The sequence below is a fragment of the Salmo salar genome, chromosome ssa20, assembly GCF_905237065.1.
Source record: "Salmo salar chromosome ssa20, Ssal_v3.1, whole genome shotgun sequence".
Classification (NCBI taxonomy): domain Eukaryota; kingdom Metazoa; phylum Chordata; class Actinopteri; order Salmoniformes; family Salmonidae; genus Salmo; species Salmo salar.
Genome location: NC_059461.1, coordinates 33,769,281 through 33,787,776, shown reverse-complemented (window position 1 = coordinate 33,787,776; position 18,496 = coordinate 33,769,281). Strand labels below are relative to the sequence as shown.

The window sequence follows — 18,496 nt, the reverse complement described above, 5'->3', positions numbered from 1 at the left end:
ACACATTTGCGCTTTTGGCAAGTGGCCAATCAGAGGACAATGGGCTTAGGCGCGTGCACGAGTCGACCCCATGCTTTATTTTCTTTCGTCTTTTTACCTAAACGCAGATTCCCGGTCAGAATATTATCACTTTTTTACGAGAAAAATTGCATAAAAATTGATTTTAAACAGCGGTTGACATGCTTCGAAGTACGGTAATGGAATATTTAGAATTTTTTTGTCACGAAATGCGTCGTGCTCGTCACCCTTCTTTACCCTTTCGGATAGTGTCTTAAACGCATGAACAAAACGCCGCTGTTTAGATATAACTATGGATTATTTGGGACCAAACCAACATTTGTTATTGAAGTAGAAGTCCTGGGAGTGCATTCTGACGAAGAACACCAAAGGTAATAACATTTTTCTTATAGTAAATCTGACTTTGGTGAGTGCTAAACTTGCTGGGTGTCTAAATAGCTAGCCCTGTGATGCCGGGCTATCTACTTAGAATATTGCAAAATGTGCTTTCACCGAAAAGCTATTTTAAAATCAGACATATCGAGTGCATAGAGGAGTTCTGTATCTATAATTCTTAAAATAATTGTTATGCTTTTTGTGAACGTTTATCGTGAGTAGTTTAGTAAATTTTTAGTAAATTCACCGGAAGTTTGCGGGGGGTATGCTAGTTCTGAACGTCACATGCTAATGTAAAAAGCTGGTTTTTGATATAAATATGAACTTGATTGAACAAAACATGCATGTATTGTATAACATATTGTCCTAGGTGTGTCAACTGATGAAGATCATCAAAGGTTAGTGCTGCATTTAGCTGTCTTCTGGGTTTTTGTGACATTATATGCTAGCTTGAAAAATGGGTGTCTGATTATTTCTGGCTGGGTACTCTGCTGACATAATCTAATGTTTTGCTTTCGTTGTAAAGCCTTTTTGAAATCGGACAGTGTGGTTAGATTAACGAGAGTCTTGTCTTTAAAATGGTGTAAAATAGTCATATGTTTGAGAAATTGAAGTAATAGCATTTCTAAGGTATTTGAATAACGCGCCACTACGGGTGCGATTTCCACTGGCGGCACCTACAAATTACATGGGACTTCTCCCACTGCCGTACATACCTACACTCCTACGGTCACACGGGCGGCCTCCTAATTGTCCCTAGAATTTCTAAGCAACGGCTACGGCTGGAGGTAGGGCTTTCTCCTATAGAGCTCCATTTTTATGGAATGGTCTGCCTACCCATGTGGGAGACCGCAGACTCGCTAAACCTATAACCTCTTACTTCTCTACCTGGCGGACACCTACTCCAATACTCCCTCCAATGATAGGCGTGGCGCGAATTACAAATTCCTCAAAAATACAAAAACTTCAATTTTTCAAACATATGACTATTTTACAGCATTTTAAAGACAAGACTCTCCTTTATCTAACCACACTGTCCGATTTCAAAAAGGCTTTACAGCGAAAGCAAAACATTAGATTATGTCAGCAGAGTACCCAGCCAGAAATAATCAGACACCCATTTTTCAAGCTAGCATATAATGTCACAAAAAACAAAACCACAGCTAAATGCAGCACTAACCTTTGATGATCTTCATCAGATGACACGCCTAGGACATTATGTTATACAATACATGCATGTTTTGTTCAATCAAGTTCATATTTATATCAAAAAACAGCTTTTTACATTAGCACGTGACGTTCAGAACTAGCATTCCCACCGAACACTTCCGGTGAATTTACTAAATTACTCACGATAAACGTTCACAAAAAACATAAATTATTTTAAGAATTATAGATACTGTCGTGTCTTTGGGGTACCATTAAACTGAAGACATGTTTATCAATTAACTCCCTGTAATTATTATCATGCGATTAAACTGATTAATCGTTTAATTGTAATTAACTAGGAGATCGGGGCACCAAGGGAAATATTCAGATTACAAAGTTATAATTTTCCTAATATAACTTTCCTATATTATAACATTATATATTATATTCTATTATAGTATAGGCCGATTATCTTCTGGTTTAAATGGTGTATTTTACCTCACGTCCAGTCTCATTCCAAACGTCGTAAATTGTTGTATCTGCACGAACCCAGTCTTTACTAAAATCATCCATACATCAATTGTCTTAAAATCATTTATTTACTAGACTAAGTAATTCACAGAAAGTATACAAACAGTAATTATCGTCACAAAGAATTGGTAGAGTAATGTGCCCTAGTGGCTAACAGGCATGGCTGGTGTCTTGTTGAACAATGGGTCATAAAGGGCAGCTGAGAAGACCCTACAGATTTCATTAATATTAACAATTGATATGCTAATCCTTTGCACATGAACGCTCACTCATTCGAGAACAATTGCAATCAATATATATTTACGCTCAGTGTGTCGTCGGGATCCTTGTTGGAGCATCGTTCTGTTGGAGAGTTCTCTCTCTCTCTTTCTCTCTCTCTCGGTTAGAATGAATCTTTCAAAGCGACATTCATTAATGTCGTCATAGAATGGGTGTTTTGTTGGTCTTCGCGTTCAATGATATCATTTCTAGCTGCAGACTATTAATTAATATCAAAGACTTGTTCTTATTCTGTCGGTATCAATAGTCTAAAAGTTAACCACGTGGTATAGTTCACTTTCAGTAGAGTACTTGGATGGTCAAACCTATTGGCCAACTCGCAATGGAGTGGAGGCCGGGTCTGAAGAAAGTAGATCAGGGTATAGTTTTATAGTGAACATGTCACATGACGCCTGGTCCTGTCTGTGTCCCTGGGGGCGTGCCGATGACTGAGTTAAGCTTGGTACAGAAATACAATTCTATCACATTAACATCAGTACATAGCATCTCAATGTATTACAAATAGCTTTATCCTTATTAATACATTTTATACAACCATGTGGATGCAAGTCTCATCGCTGAGGCTATTATATAAACAGTTGTATGGTAATATGGCTATATTGTCTCTTCTGAGTATCACAAAATTGTACCAAGCGGACCAGTTCATAGCTGGATTCTTCACCAATCTTTCATACCTTCTCCAGAACCTAAATGTCATTCGGTTCCCCAATTCTGTGAGTTGGAAGAATTTCCTGTGTCTCTCTATGGGCCATGTGGCCAGAGACTCTTCTCTGTAATTTTACCACTCCTTCACACAGGGACTGGGTGGGGGAAGGTAGGTTGGGGGATGGTGCAAGGGGGGAGGGTGTCAACTGTCCTCCCTGTACTCAAAGAGGCCAACGTCATGACAATACAGAACTCCTTTGTGCAATCGAGGTGTCCAATTTTAAAATAGCTTTTCGGTGAAAGCACATTTGGCAATATTCTGAGTAGATAGCCCAGCCATCACGGCTAGCTATTTTGACACCCACCAAGTTTAGCCCTGACCAAACTCCGATTTACTATTAGAAAAGTTTGATTACCTTTGGTGTTCTTCGTCAGAATGCACTCCCAGGACTGCTACTTCAATAACAAATGTTGGTTTGGTTCAAAATAATCCATAGTTATATCCAAATAGCGGCGTTTTGTTCGTGCGTTCAAGACACTATCCAAGGGTGACGAAGGTTTACGCGCCCGACGCGTTTCGTGACAAAAAAATTCTAAATATTCCATTACCGTACTTCGAAGCATGTCAACCGCTGTTTAAAATCAATTTTTATGCCATTTTTCTCATAATAAAGCGATAATATTCCGACCGGGAGTGGTGGTTTTCGTTCAAAGACGAAAGAATAAAAACATGGAGTCGACTCGTGCACGAGCCTCAGTCTCATAGTACTCTGACCGGCCACTATCCAAACGCGCTAATGTTTTTCAGCCAGGGCCTGCAAAGCCACGATTCAGCTTTTTGCCGCCTTCTGAGAACCCATGGGAGCCGTAGGAAGTGTCACGTAACAGCAGAGATCCCCTGTTTTGGATAGAGATAATCAAGAAGGCCAAGAAATGGTCAGACAGGTTACTTCCTGTACAGAATCTTCTCAGGTTTTGGCCTGCCAAATGAGTTCTGTTATACTCACAGACACCATTCAAACAGTTTTAGAAACTTTGGAGTGTTTTCTATCCAAAGCTAATAATTATATGCATATTCTAGTTTCTGGGCAGGAGTAATAATCAGATTAAATCGGGTACGTTTTTTATCCGGCCGTGAAAATACTGCCCCCTAGCCATAACAGGTTATGTCTTTACTGAAGACTTATCACTTCAGTAGGTCCTATGATTAAGTATAGTCTGGCCCAGGAGTGTGAAGGTGAACGGAAAGGCTGGAGCAACGAACCGCCCTTGCTGTCTCTGCCTTGCCGGTTCCCCTCTCTCCACTGGGATTCTCTGCCTCTAACCCTATTACAGGGGGTGAGTCACTGGCTTACTGGTGTTCTTCCATGCCGTCCATGGGAGGGGTGCGTCACTTGAGTGGGTTGAGTCACTGATGTGGTCTTCCTGTCTGGGTTGGCGCCCCCCCCCTTGGGTTATGCCGTGGCGGAGATCTTTGTGGGCTATACTCGGCCTTGTCTTAGGACGGTAAGTTGGTGGTTGGAGACATCCCTCTAGTGGTGTGGGGGCTGTGCTTTGGCAAAGTGGGGGGTTATATCCTGCCTGTTTGGCCCTGTCCGGGGGTATCATCGGATGGGGCCACAATGTCTTCTGATCCCTCCTGTCTCAGCCTCTAGTATTTATGCTGCAGTTGTTTATGTGTCGGGGGGCTAGGGTCAGTCTGTTACATCTGGAGTATTTCTCTTGTCTTATCTGGTGTCCTGTGTGAATTTAAATATGCTCTCTCTAATTCTCTCTTTCTCTCTTTCTTTCTTTCTCTCGGAGGACCTGAGCCCTAGGACCATGCCTCAGGACTACCTGGCATGATGACTCCTTGCTGTCCCCACTCCACCTGGCCGTGCTGCTGCTCCAGTTTCAACTGTTCTGCCTGCGGCTATGGAACCCTGACCTGTTCACCGGACATGCTTGTTGCACCCTCGACAACTACTATGATTATTATTATTTGACCATGCTGGTCATTTATGAACATTTTAACATCTTGACCATGTTCTGTTATAATATCCACCCGGCACAGCCAGAAGAGGACTGGCCACCCCTCATAGCCTGGTTCCTCTCTAGGTTTCTTCCTAGGTTTTTGGCCTTTCTAGGGAGTTTTTCCTAGGGAGTTTTTCCTAGCCACCGTGCTTCTTTCACATGCATTGCTTGCTGTTTGGGGTTTTAGGCTGGGTTTCTTTACAGCACTTTGAGATATCAGCTGATGTACTAAGGGCTATATAAATACATTTGGTTTGATATTCCATTAATCAGTCTCTGGCTGCCTCTCCTTTCTGACCACAACTTTTAATAATAGAGGGGCCCATCGAGGGCTGCCCCTGTGCTGGCGACTGGGAGCCCCCGAGCTACGAGCCGCTGATCCTCAGCCCATTTTAATCCATCATGCACGGACGAGAGAGTAGGAGATGTGCGTGCGTGTGGCTGCGAGAGGAGAGGATAGGAGAGAGTCGGATGCCTTCTTCATCCTTCATACAACAGAGTCGGATGCCTTCCTCATCCTTCATACAACAGAGAGGCGGATGCCTTCCTCATCCTTCATACAACAGAGAGGCGGATGCCTTCCTCATCCTTCATACAACAGAGAATCGGATGCCTTCCTCATCCTTCATACAACAGAGAGTCGGATGCCTTCCTCATCCTTCATACAACAGAGAGTCGGATGCCTTCTTCATCCTTCATACAACAGAGAGTCGGATGCCTTCCTCATCCTTCATATAACAGAGTCGGATGCCTTCCTCATCCTTCATATAACAGAGAGTCGGATGCCTTCTTCATCCTTCATATAACAGAGAGTCGGATGCCTTCTTCATCCTTCATATAACAGAGTCGGATGCCTTCCTCATCCTTCATATAACAGAGAGTCGGATGCCTTCCTCATCCTTCATATAACAGAGAGTCGGATGCCTTCCTCATCCTTCATATAACAGAGAGTCGGATGCCTTCTTCATCCTTCATATAACAGATAGTCGGATGCCTTCTTCATCCTTCATATAACAGAGAGTCGGATGCCTTCCTCATCCTTCATATAACAGAGATCCGGGTGCGTTCCTCCATCCTCATCCCTCATATACAGTGCCTTCAGAACGTATTCACACCCCTGGACTTTTTGCACATTTTGTTGTGTTACAGCCTGAATTTAAAATGGATTCAATTGATATTTTTTGTCACTGGCCTACACACAATACCCATTAATGTCAAAGTTGAATTATGTTTTTTGACATTTTAACAAATTAATAAAAAAATTAAAAGCTGTAATGTCTTGAGTCAATAAGTATTCAACCCCTTTGTTATGGCAAGCCTAAATAAGTTCAGGAGTGAAACTGTGTAACGTTGTGCGCTGAAAGTTGGGAAGCAAATTCAGGGAGTAAGTGTTTTAATGAAAAAACACAACATAATCCGAAACATGAACAACGCACAGACATTAAACTGAAACAGAAACAATGACGCCTGGGGAAGTAACCAAGGGGAGTGACATATATAGGGCAGGTAATCAAGGAGGTGATGGAGTCCAGGTGAGTGTCATATTGGGCTAATGTGCATAATGATGGTGACAGGACAAACAGCCTGGTGACCTAGAGGCCGGAGAGGGAGCACACGTGACAGACTGTCACATAATAAGTTGCATGGATAATAATAGTGTTTAGCATAATTTTTGAATGACTACCTCATCTGTACCCCACACATACAATTATCTGTAAGGTCCCTCAGTCAAGCAGTGAATTTCAAACAGAGGTTCAACCACAAAGACCAGGAAGGTTTTCCAATGCCTCGCAAAGAAGGGCACCTATTGGTAGATGGGTAAAACATTTAAAAGCAGACATTGAATATCCCTTTGGACATTATTATTTACACTTTGGATGGTGAATCAATACACCCAGTCACTACAAAGATACAGGCGTCCTTCCTATCTCAGTTGCCGGAGAGGAAGGAAACCGCTCAGGGATTTCACCATGAGGCCAATGGTGACTTTAAAACAGTTAGAGTTTAATGGCTGTTATAGGAGAAAACTGAGGATGGATGAACAACATTGTAGTTACTCCACAATACTAACCTAAATGACAGAGTGAAAAGAAGGAAGCCTATAGAGCATACAAATATTCCAAATCATGCATCCTGTTTGCAGTAAGGCACTAAAGGAATACTGAAAAGCAATTCACTTTTTGTTCTGAATACAAAGTGTTATGTTTGGGGCAAATCCAATACAACACATGACTTAGTACCACTCTCCATATTTTAAAGCATAGTGGTGGCTGCATCATGTTATGGGTATGCTTGTAATTGTTAAGCACTGGGGAGTTTTTAAGGATAAAACATAAATGGAATGGAGCTAAGCGCAGGCAAAATCCTAGAGAAAACCTGGTTCAGTCTGCTTTTCAGCAGACACTGGGAGATGAATTAACCATTCAGCAGGACAATTACCTAAAACGCAAGACCAAATCTACACGAGTTGCTTACCAAGAAGACCATGAATGTTCCTGAGTGGCTGAATAACAGTTTTGACTTAAATCTGCTTGAAAATCTATGGCAAGATGTGAAATGGTTGCCTAGTTTGAAGAATTATGAAAAGAATAATGGGCAAATATTGTACAATCCAGGTGTGCAAAGCTCTTAGACACTTACCCAGAAAGACTCACTGCTGTAATCGCTGCCAAAGGTGATTCTTAACATGTATTAACTCAGGGGTGTGAATACTTAAGTAAATTAGATATTTCTGTATTTCATTTACAATAAATTTGCAAAATATTTTAAAACATGTTTTCACTTTGTCATTATGGTATTGTGTGTAGATGGGTGAGAGAGAAAAAAAAAATATTTAATCCATTTTGAATTCAGGCTGTAACACAAGAAAATGTAGAATAAGTCAAGGGGTATGAATACTTTCTGGAGGCACTATGTAAAAATAAAGAAAAACCCTTGAATGAGTAGGTGTGTCCAAACTTTTGACTGGTACTGTATAATAAACAATCTCATTATGTAATGATAGGCTCCTTCCACGGTGCAGCCAGCCACGTTGCGTGTGGCCTGTGTGTTTCGGGCCGTTCCACCCAATTGACCCCCCGATGCAGGGAGACGGGTGACGGACCACTGCCTTCACCTTGGAGCCACAACAGTGAGCCAGCTGTGAGTGATAACCATGTAGTGATCCTCCTGTAAAAGAGCAGGCTAATTCACTGGCTGTCGTGTTAAGCAGCTCTCGCTAAATCATTCACAATTTACGAGTATGAGAGGGCATCAACAAGTCAGGGACTTGGTTCATCAAAGCCTGTGGCAAGGGAGTGAAAAAGGCCGGCTTACTCAGCTGGGAAGCCACATACTGCCACTAAATTATACCTTTTTGGGGCTAAACAGGCAACGAGCCACAGAAATGAACGTTGGCACAATCTGTGAAAAAGAAAAGCATTTTGGGTTAAACATTATAAAAGCAGTGCATGCAGGGAAATGCCCATCCGCTAGAGTCAAGAGTTTGCTCTGTACTGTAAATCAATGGACGGTGACCACTGCCATTTCAGCAGATCATGTCTGCCTCACTTCACATCTCCTTCAACACATCCCCAGCCAGAGAAGTCAACAGCTCTAAGCACTCCCAGGCAATGCCTAAACAAGAGCCAAAAGGTCCTTGTACCCCAGCCAGGGAAGTCACTACAGCTCCACTCCCAGGCCCCAACCAGGACCCAAACATCCTTCAGCCAAGGATAGAGTCACCAGCACTACCAGCCCAGTCCCAATCAAGACCCAAATGTCCTTCAACCTCAGCCAGAGAAGTCACTACAGCTCCACTCCCAGGCACCAACCAGGACCCAAACATCCTTCAGCCACGGGCAGAGCTGGCTGAACAGACAGTAAGACCAATTAGCAGTAAGACCATAACACAATGGTAAAGTTTTGCAAGGCCTGGTGCCCCAGGTGGGTGGAGATTTCACTTAAGGTCCAATGGAATGTTTTAAAATGCGCAAACTCTGCTCACCGAGGGCACCAGCCATGGTAAACTAACTTGACGTTATCAAAAAACACTGGGTGGAAGGAAACGGGGTTGAATTGGGTGGTGGTGGTTTGTAGTGGAGATATCACCCTCCCCCCTTTAAAGAGGATGCGTCACCACACCCCATCACATTGTAATGTTTACATCCCCATCCAAGCACCACAACAGATCAGAAATAATACAGGGGTTGGATCAGCCACCAGATGCCCAGGAGAATGAGAGATGAATACAAAGAGATGATGATGATGATGATTGCAATGAGTCAAATACACAAATGGAGGGGGACTGGATAGTCAGATCAAGCAGGCAGGCAGGCGGACAAGCAGGTGGGAAATTGGGGCGTGCTGGCATGATTTACCTGCATCACCACCTGCTGCCAGGCCAGGGGTTGGCTGTTGGGTGGCAGCTTAGCGCTAGGCCCAGTCCCTCCCAACCTGTCGGGGGGTACATTGGAACGCTCCAACTGCAGGGAGACGTTGCGTCGCTCCTCCTCCAGGGCCCGGGTCAGACGCTCGAAGCGCGCCTCCTGCTCTTTCACCGAGGCCAGGATACTGGCGGCCGAGCGCACGTCATAATCCTCCATGGCCCAATGGTATGAGTCAAAGGGATTGGGTTGGACTGAGCTGAGCCGAGGTTCGATAGGGCAGTGGTCAGAGAACGGGGGGGGGGGGGGTGGAGAGAGGGAAGGGACACCAGGTCATTACAGACACTCAACCAGTCTGACATGGTTGGCTTGATAACTGTATTCTTCTAAACATGAAGATTCCTATGAAGGCGTTGGAAGAAGGAAAAAACACTTCATACAATTGTATTGTGAGACCTCAGCTACAGGGAAATATGAGCAGGATATGTTACACGGTTCCACATGGATGAGCCTTGCACACAATTACACCCCAACAATTACACCCCAACAATTACACCCCAACAACAGTCTCTCACACTCTTTTACATACACATTTGGTGGTGGTTCAGGATGAGGTGAGTTTCCTCCAAAAATGCCATGTCACCTGTTGCTATCAATGCAAATGCTAATTTGCAGTACACACACACACACACACACACACACACACACACACACACACACACACACACACACACACACACACACACACACACACACACACACACACACACACACACACACACACACACACACACACACACACACACACACACACACCGTAATCCACAGTACATTACCACAGGCATACATAACCAAGATGTCCCATCATGAGCTTCAGGAAGCAGATGCAAAATGGTGTGTAGCCTATGTCACTGTCAAACACTTGTATCCATAACGGATGGTGGAATGACATCAAGGGGGTTGATCACACAATAACAATTGTAAGTAACTATAGTCATACACACAGGGTGTTATGAATACACACCTAGTAGATTAGTTGACAGAGTTAGATAACAGGCATCACACTCTCTACCAATAGTAAAAGGAGTGGAAGAGCCTGATGGCTGGAAGGAAAAAAAGCTAAAAAAGGAGGGAAGGTAATAACAGATGAGATCAGACAGGGGTTAAACCAGAAATGACAGCATTGGTTTCAAGGCCCAGAAAATCAAGTGGGGAAAAAGAGCGATCGCTGAGGGACAACAAAAACATACCACACAGTCAACAACACAGACACTGTTACATCTGAAACCACATAAAGAGATAAAGAGAGAGTTAGCTTGGCAAGAGATGCAGATGTGTTGATTAGAATCCTGAACAGGTTGGATTGCAGTGTGTGAGTATGTATGTCTGTAACCACAATGAGAGAGAGAGAAAGAGAGAGAGAGAAACAGAGAAAGACAGACAGGGAGAAAGAGAGAGAGACACAGAGAGAGAGACAGAGAGAGAGACAGAGAGAGAGAAACAGAGGGAGAGAGACGGAGACGGATAGACAGAGACGGAGAGACAGAGGGAGAGAGAGTGAGAGAGACGGAGAGAGAGAGACGGGGAGAGATACAGAGACAGAGGGAGAGACAGAGGGAGCGACAGAGAGGGAGAGAGGGACAGAGAGCAAGAGAGGGACAGAGAGAAACAGAGAGAGAAACGGAGAGAGAAAAAGACAGAGAGAGAAAGAGAGAGAGAGACAGAGAGAGAGACAGAAGGAGGAACAGCAAGAGAGAGAGACAGAGAAACAGAGAGAGAAACAGACAGACAGAGAGAGCGAGACAGCGAGAGAGAGAGAGCGAGAGCGAGGGAGACAGAGAGAGAGAGAGAGAGAGAGAGAGAGAGACAGAGAGAGAGAGGTAGACAGAGACCCACATTCCCTTTGAAGAACACAATCCCCCTTTGATGTTTGTTTCTGGCTCATCATTTATTTATCCAAAATGGAGATTGGTGTGACAACACTCTCATAGCAAAGCAGTGTGGAGGAGGCCACGTCATTTGAAGTTGAGCTTCATGCTGGTGACGGGTCAGGGAGTGGTGAGATGGGATGAGGGGTGTGGTAGTACTGGTGGTTGAGAGGGCTTTCTCATGTTTCTTTTCCCTCTCCACACAGACAGCCATGAGAGGCTATGGCTACAAACACACAGCCTAGCTGTGTTAAGCTGTATTCCTTTTCAAAGAGTTCTGTCATCATCAAAACAGTGGTCGTGGGCTATGATAATACTATAATAGGGTGATTCTTCACGAAACTATAAAAAAAGCCCATGATTTAGGATTTTCACAACATTTTATCCATAGAAGCGTCTTTTGGAGGAAGGATTATTGACATATATTTGACATTTGTATCTTAAAGCATAAATGAGAAATCATTAATTGAAGTTTTTTGAAATATTTGTGCCATTTTGACCATTCCAGGCCTCCTTTATAACAGTAATGTTTTAACTGTAGATGCTACAAAACTAAAGCTGGTGTCGCATGAGGCTTTATCGTTTTCTCTGTTATATGAGTTGTATTTTGATTTCAATAACACTTCTTTCATTTATCAATATTTAAAAAACATATACATGAAATACGGGGCGGCAGGTAGCCTAGTGGTTAGAGCGTTGGACTAGAAACCAAAAGGTTGCAAGATCAAATCCCCGAGCTGAGAAGGTACAAATCTGTCATTCTGCCCCTGAACAAGGCAGTTAACCCACTGTTCCCCTGAACGAGGCAGTTAACCCACTGTTCCCCTGAACGAGGCAGTTAACCCACTGTTCCCTTGAACGAGGCAGTTAACCCACTGTTCCCTTGAACGAGGCAGTTAACCCACTGTTCCCCTGAACGAGGCAGTTAACCCACTGTTCCCTTGAACGAGGCAGTTAACCCACTGTTCCCCTGAACGAGGCAGTTAACCCACTGTTCCCCTGAACGAGGCAGTTAACCCACTGTTCCCCTGAACGAGGCAGTTAACACACTGTTCCTACCATTTTCACATTCACTCTGTTGGTAATATTTACAATTTGGCAGAGGTGTGGATTCAAGTCACAAATTTCATGAATTGAGACTCGGTTTTGTAAAGTTTATCACTAATTTTGTGGCAAAGAGTCTCCGTGGATTACGCTCCACGCAAACAGAGACAGTAGCCACAGCACTTGCAAAGGGCGACAATTTCCGAATGTAACAGGCTGTTACTACAATTTCAGGTAAAAAGGAAAAAAAAAGGGAAAAGAAAGAACAATTTGTACTGTAAGTCAACAAGACATTTGTGTTTACACTGCCTCGCTGAGAAGGGGGAAACTGTCGGTTGAGTGTCGTGCGCTGTGTCCAGAGGTAGCGGTTGAGACGTGACAAGTTTACACGTTTACATTTCAATACATGTGTAGCCGAGGGTATTTTGCGAAAAGTCTAGTAAGTGTGAAGACCCTCTAAGAGTTTCCACAGCAGATGTTTGCTAATGGTCTGGGGCTGAGGGGAGCGGGAGAGGAGAGCACACAAAGGTCTCCCCATGTTCAACCCAATCCACCAATAACCAACACCCCTGTTATTTACTACACAAAGTACATGGTAGAACAGCCCTCAAAACACACTGGGAGGCCAAGCATAGCATTTTGTGGTGACGATATTATTGGAGAGACGGGTTAAATCATTTTCATAATATTAAAAGCTAAAATAAACATTTAAATGTCATTAACCTAATTCCACAAAAGATGTGGTAAATTTGACTGCTCTAGAGAAAAACAAACCTCTTGAGGATACCCTAGGATAGGGGGCGCCACAGCGCATTTTGAAAAAAAATCGTTCCCATTTTCAACGGCCTACTAATCAAACTCAGAAGCTAGGGCATGCATATACTTATTATATATGGATAGAAAACACCCTAAAGTTTCTAAAACTGTTTGAATGGTGTCTGTGAGTATAACAGAACTCAAATGGCAGTCAAAACCCCGAGACCGATTGAAACAGGAAGTGGAATTCAGAATTGTGGACTCGACTTCTCATCTTTCCCTATAAATCACACCGTTAACCATGGTTCAGTGAGCACTTCCTATTGCTTCCACTAGATGTCGCCAGTCTTTTCACAGTGGTTTGAGCCTTATACAGCCGAAACTCAGTGAATGATACTCTTTGGAAATTGGTCACAGGGGATGGGCCATCACCATTATGACGCCGGCGGCCATGTCTACCCCCAACTTTGGAATGGGTTTGAAAGACAATTAAATCATCCCCCTCAAATCTTATTGGCTCTCTTGGTGTTACAGGCCCTGAAGATTAATGTTTTACAACGTTTGACATGTTTGAACGAACCTACAGGCGGGAGAATCATTTTATCCGAAACTTCAGCCCTGCGCACATCGGAGAATTTGGAGAGAGCCCAAGGACGCGCTACCAACAGCAGGCTAATGGAACGTGAAGTATGGACTTTTTCGACCGAAAATACATCTGTTGTGGACCTGGGATGCTTTCTGATGAAGACAACTAAAGGTAGGCGATTATTGACAATATTATACAAGATGAGATGTGACATGCGATTGTGCCAAGATGGCGCCGAGCTCTGTATATTAGCTCATTTTCTGAGTATCGCATCTCCTTTTATCGCAAAGTGTGATTACCCAGTAAAGTTAATTTAAAATCTGGTATGACAGGTGTTCTCAAGAGATATTCATCTATAAATGTTAGATTGACAATATAAATTTAAAAAATCGTTATCGGATAGTAATTTAGGGAATTGTAGCATTGTTTACCGGGGACGCATTTGAGGGGAAATTATTTAGTCAACGTCAGACAGAGATGTAAAATGCTGTTTTTATATATAAATATGACCTTTATTGAACAAAAGAATGCATGCATTGTATAACATGATGTCCTAGGGGTGCCATCTGATGAAGTTTGTAAAAGGTTAGTGCTGCATTTAGCTGTTTTTTGATTATATGTGATGCAAGTGGTTGGTCGGAAAATGGCTATGAAGCTGCTTTTTACGATGGACTCATCTAACATAATCTAATGATTTGCTTTTCCTGTAAAACCTTTTTGAAATCGGACGACGTGGGTCGATTCAGGAGAGGTGTATCTATAAAAAAAATATATATATATTATTATTTTTTTTTTTTTAATTATGATTTTTCCTCAATTTCCCTCTTTATGGGTGACAGTCAACAGAGCCATGAGTATGTTGTACTGGAACAGCAGGCTACAGTATTCTGATGACTGGAACAGCAGGCCACAGTATTCTGATGACTGGAACAGCAGGCCACAGTATTCTGATGACTGGAACAGCAGGCCACAGTATTCTGATGACTGGAACAGCAGGCCACAAAAATTATGATTTTTTTTTAATGCTAATTGGCGATATGATTTTTCGCTGGTTTTTGATCCCGCTGAAGGGATCAGACGCTGGAGAGGTTAAATTGAGTGTATATTTTATTCCACCACAGAGTGAATACAGAATGCAGCACCTTGCTCTGAGGCTGACTCCTGAGTCCCAGCTATTCTGGTGTGGGGCTTTTCCTCAAGTATTCATGTGTTTCAGCACAAACCCTTAGGCATGCATGGTGCTAAAAATAGCTGGGTAATAAATGTATTCTCACACCACGTGGCCACAATTCCAGCGTGGTGGTAGTTCTGAGGGGACATGAGAGGCAGCAGCTAGTCAGTTGCTGCCTCACTTCAAAGACCCCCTGCCCCTCCACAGGAAAACTCAGCTATACATCTTTATCACTACATTGGTCAGGTCTTTTGGAACCATTGTGATTGTGAACACACAATATAAGACATGTCATTTTACTTTTGGAATAGGTGTAGCTCGTTATGAATAAAACAATAAGGTGCAGAGCGTTCGATTTGCCTCCTCTAAAACCCTTGACAACTGCATGCCGTTTTCAAGGGATTGTTAAATAAATGGGAACTATTTTGTTGTAATATCATATCTTGAAGAGCGTAGTCAGAACTAAAAATGAGATTATTCCATGCAAAACAATTGCGCACTATCAGAATTATAGCCTACTGCATGATCAGTAAATATCAAATCAAATCACATTTTATTTGTCACATTTGCCAAATACAACAGGTGTAGACCTTACAGTGAAATGCTTACAACCCCTTATTAACCAACAATGCAGTTTTAACTAAAATAAGTGTTTATCAGGTATGAAGGTAAAGCCAGATGCAGACCACGTCGAATAAACAATAGTTTAATATTCCAACATGGGCAGGCAATAGACAGGTCAAGGCAGGCAGGGGTCAGTAAACCAGAGGTGGTGCAACGGTACCAGGTGGCAGGCAGGCTCAGGGGTAAGGCAGAGGTCGGTAATCCAGAAGGGGGCAAAGGTACAGGTTGGAAGGCAGGCTCAGGGGCAGGCAGAGTGGTCAGGCAGGTGGGCTCGGAGTCAGGACAGGCAAGGGTCAAAACCAGGAGGGCGAGAAAAGAGAGACTGGAAAAAGCAGGAGCTGAGACACCATCCGCTGGTTGACTTGACAAACAAGATGAACTGGCAACAGACAAACACAGAACACAGGTATAAGTACACAGGGGATAATGGAGAAGATGGGCGACACCTGGAGGGGGGTGGAGACAATCCCAAAGACAGGTGAAACAGATCAGGGTGTGACAGTGTTAAGTAAAAACTAGATAATAATTAGAGAGCAGCAGTAAAATAACAAGGCAAGTAAATACATAGGGTACCGGTATAACAGAGTCGGGGTCACCGGTAATTGAGGTAATATGTACATGTAGGTAGAGTTAAAGTGACTATGAATAGATAATAAACAGAGAGTAGCAGCAGAGTAAAATTAGAATGCAAATATTCTGGGTAGCCATTTGAAGCTGTTAAGAAGACTTTTGGACCTAGACTTGGCACTCCGGTACTGCTTGACAATTTTTAGGGCCTTCCTGACACTGCCTTGTATAGAGGTCCTGAATGGCAGGAAGCTTGGCCCCAGCGATGTACTGGGCTGTACACACTACCCTCTGTAGTGCCTTGCGGTCGGAGGCCGAGCAGTTGCCATACCAGGCCGTGATGCAACCAGTCAGGATGCTCTCGATGGTGCAGCTGTAGAACTTTTTGAGGATCTGAGGACCCATGCCAAATCTTTTCAGTCTCCTGAGGGGGAATAGGCTTTGTCGTGCCCTCTTCACAACTGTCTTGGTGTGTTTGGACCATGATAGTTTGATGGTGATGTGGACACCAATGAACTTGAAGCTCTCAACCTACTCCCACAGCCCCGTCGATGAGAATGGGGGCATGCTCAGTCCTCCTTTTCCTGTAGTCCACAATGATCTCCTTTGTCTTGATCACATTGAGGGAGAGGTTGTTGTCCTTGTACCACACGGTCAGGTCTCTGACCTCCTCCCTATAGGCTGTCTCATCGTTGTCGGTGATCAGGCCTACCACTGATGTCGTGCCTGGCCGTGCAGTCGTGAGTGAACAGCTTTACCAACTGACAACTTTACCTGGACAAGGACTTGCTGATGTCAAGCCCTTTCCAAAAGTCAAATCTCTGATGAAGCAAGCTAAATGACAAATGGATAGGATACCCTCACGTATCTGAAAATACAAGATCAATTGATGTTAACTGATCATGAAAACTATGCAGTTACATGCTGTATAGCTGATGATAGAGCTAAATGTGGAATAATGTGCAGTTCTGACTACGCTCTTCAAGAGGTGACTATATTAAAACCAAATTGTTAAAGTATTTAACAATCCCTTGAAAACAGTATGTAGTTGTCAATGGTTTTAGCGGAGCTGGGGGTCTTCCTGCCCCAAAGCAGCCAAATCGAACGCTCTGCACTCTATTGTGACGTTTTATTGATAACGACCTATACCATTCTAAAATGTAATGGCAATGGCAATACAAGGGCTCTTGTCAATTCAGCATACATCATTATGAGGCCCTTCACTGTTTAGTGTTCAGCGTTGGGCATTCAAATCCTACAGCCACCCACATCCACCCTAACACCCCCTTGAGAGTATAGGACCAACATGTTAAGCTAATTCCTGCTACTGATTTGTGAGCCTCCGCCCAACCTCCTGAAGTGTCATAAACCAAGGTTGGATTAGTATTGGCTTGCTTCATTAGCCTCCTCCAAAAGAGCTTTGAAAGCTACATTAAGACGTTTCCAGTGAAAATGAATTAAGCCCCACTCAACCAGGAACAAAGAAAGAGACTGACTTTATATTACATTACACAGGCACCCCCAAACCTAGACATGGGGTGGGCTGAGTGGGAAGGGGGTGTAGGGGAATCGGTGTAGGGGGGTATATAGGTAATGGGGGGAGGGCGACGAGGGTAATTGAGTGAGACCATCAGTGCCCGGTATCCATCCAGAGACACTCACCTGATTAGGGAAAATTCTAACCTATGCACTTTTAGCGCTGACTGCCAATTACTCCCTTCTAGTGCCCATAATTGCAGCTTAAATTAATTCCTTGTCTAAAACCATCTGATGCCCTTCTGATAAGGGAGGTCTCAATGGCACAAAGGGCTACTTAAAAACACCTGCTCCTATGCATGTGTGTGTGTGTGTGTGTGTGTGTGTGTGTGTGTGTGTGTGTGTGTGTGTGTGTGTGTGTGTGTGTGTGTGTGTGTGTGTGGGGGGGGGGGCCAGCCTGCCCCTCAGCCCACCTGAGCTCTCTGATGGATAATACATTTGAACAATTAGATGCCAAATTAGAGACATTAAGGGGGCATCGCACAGATTTAAACAAGCAGTGATTTCCAGGCCCTTAGTCTACATTCCAAATGGATCCCTCTTCCCTTTGAAGTGCACTACTTTTGACCAGGGCCCATAGGGCTCTGGTAAAAGTAGTGCACTATATAGGGAATAGGGTGCCATTTGGGACGCAACCTTAGTGATATTTCTTCAGACTGTTCAAAATGTCAAAGCGTGGGAATGACTGACAGTCTAGTAGTGATTAATCAAAATGTCAGAAATTCAGTTTAGGCTTTAGAAACACTTTGGAGTCTTACAGTCTTTTAGTAAGTTGAATGGCTAGAAAATTGCTGGAATTATTCCCAAACACGAAGAAGAAAACGTTAGTCATTTTAATGGCATGGTAGTGTGGTACCAAACATGACAATTTGACATTATGACTTGAGTGTTGAGTTCTTCAACATTTTGT

At 43.4% G+C, this 18,496-nt stretch overlaps 1 protein-coding gene across 16 annotated transcripts in view; it reads right to left on the bottom strand.

Annotated features, from left to right (window-relative positions):
* Nucleotides 1-18,496, bottom strand: part of LOC106580487 (armadillo repeat protein deleted in velo-cardio-facial syndrome homolog) — a 373,356-nt gene that overhangs the window by 211,021 nt on the left and 143,839 nt on the right. For 14 of the 16 annotated variants that reach the window (XM_045703240.1, XM_045703244.1, XM_045703245.1 and 11 more), the window contains exon 4: nt 9,369-9,633. The exons of the other annotated variants lie outside the window; for them this stretch is intronic. In XM_045703240.1, coding sequence (XP_045559196.1) covers nt 9,369-9,593 — 225 coding nt within the window. In that variant the 5' untranslated portion in view covers nt 9,594-9,633. The remainder of the gene's footprint in view (nt 1-9,368; nt 9,634-18,496) is intronic. 16 annotated transcript variants of the gene reach the window in all.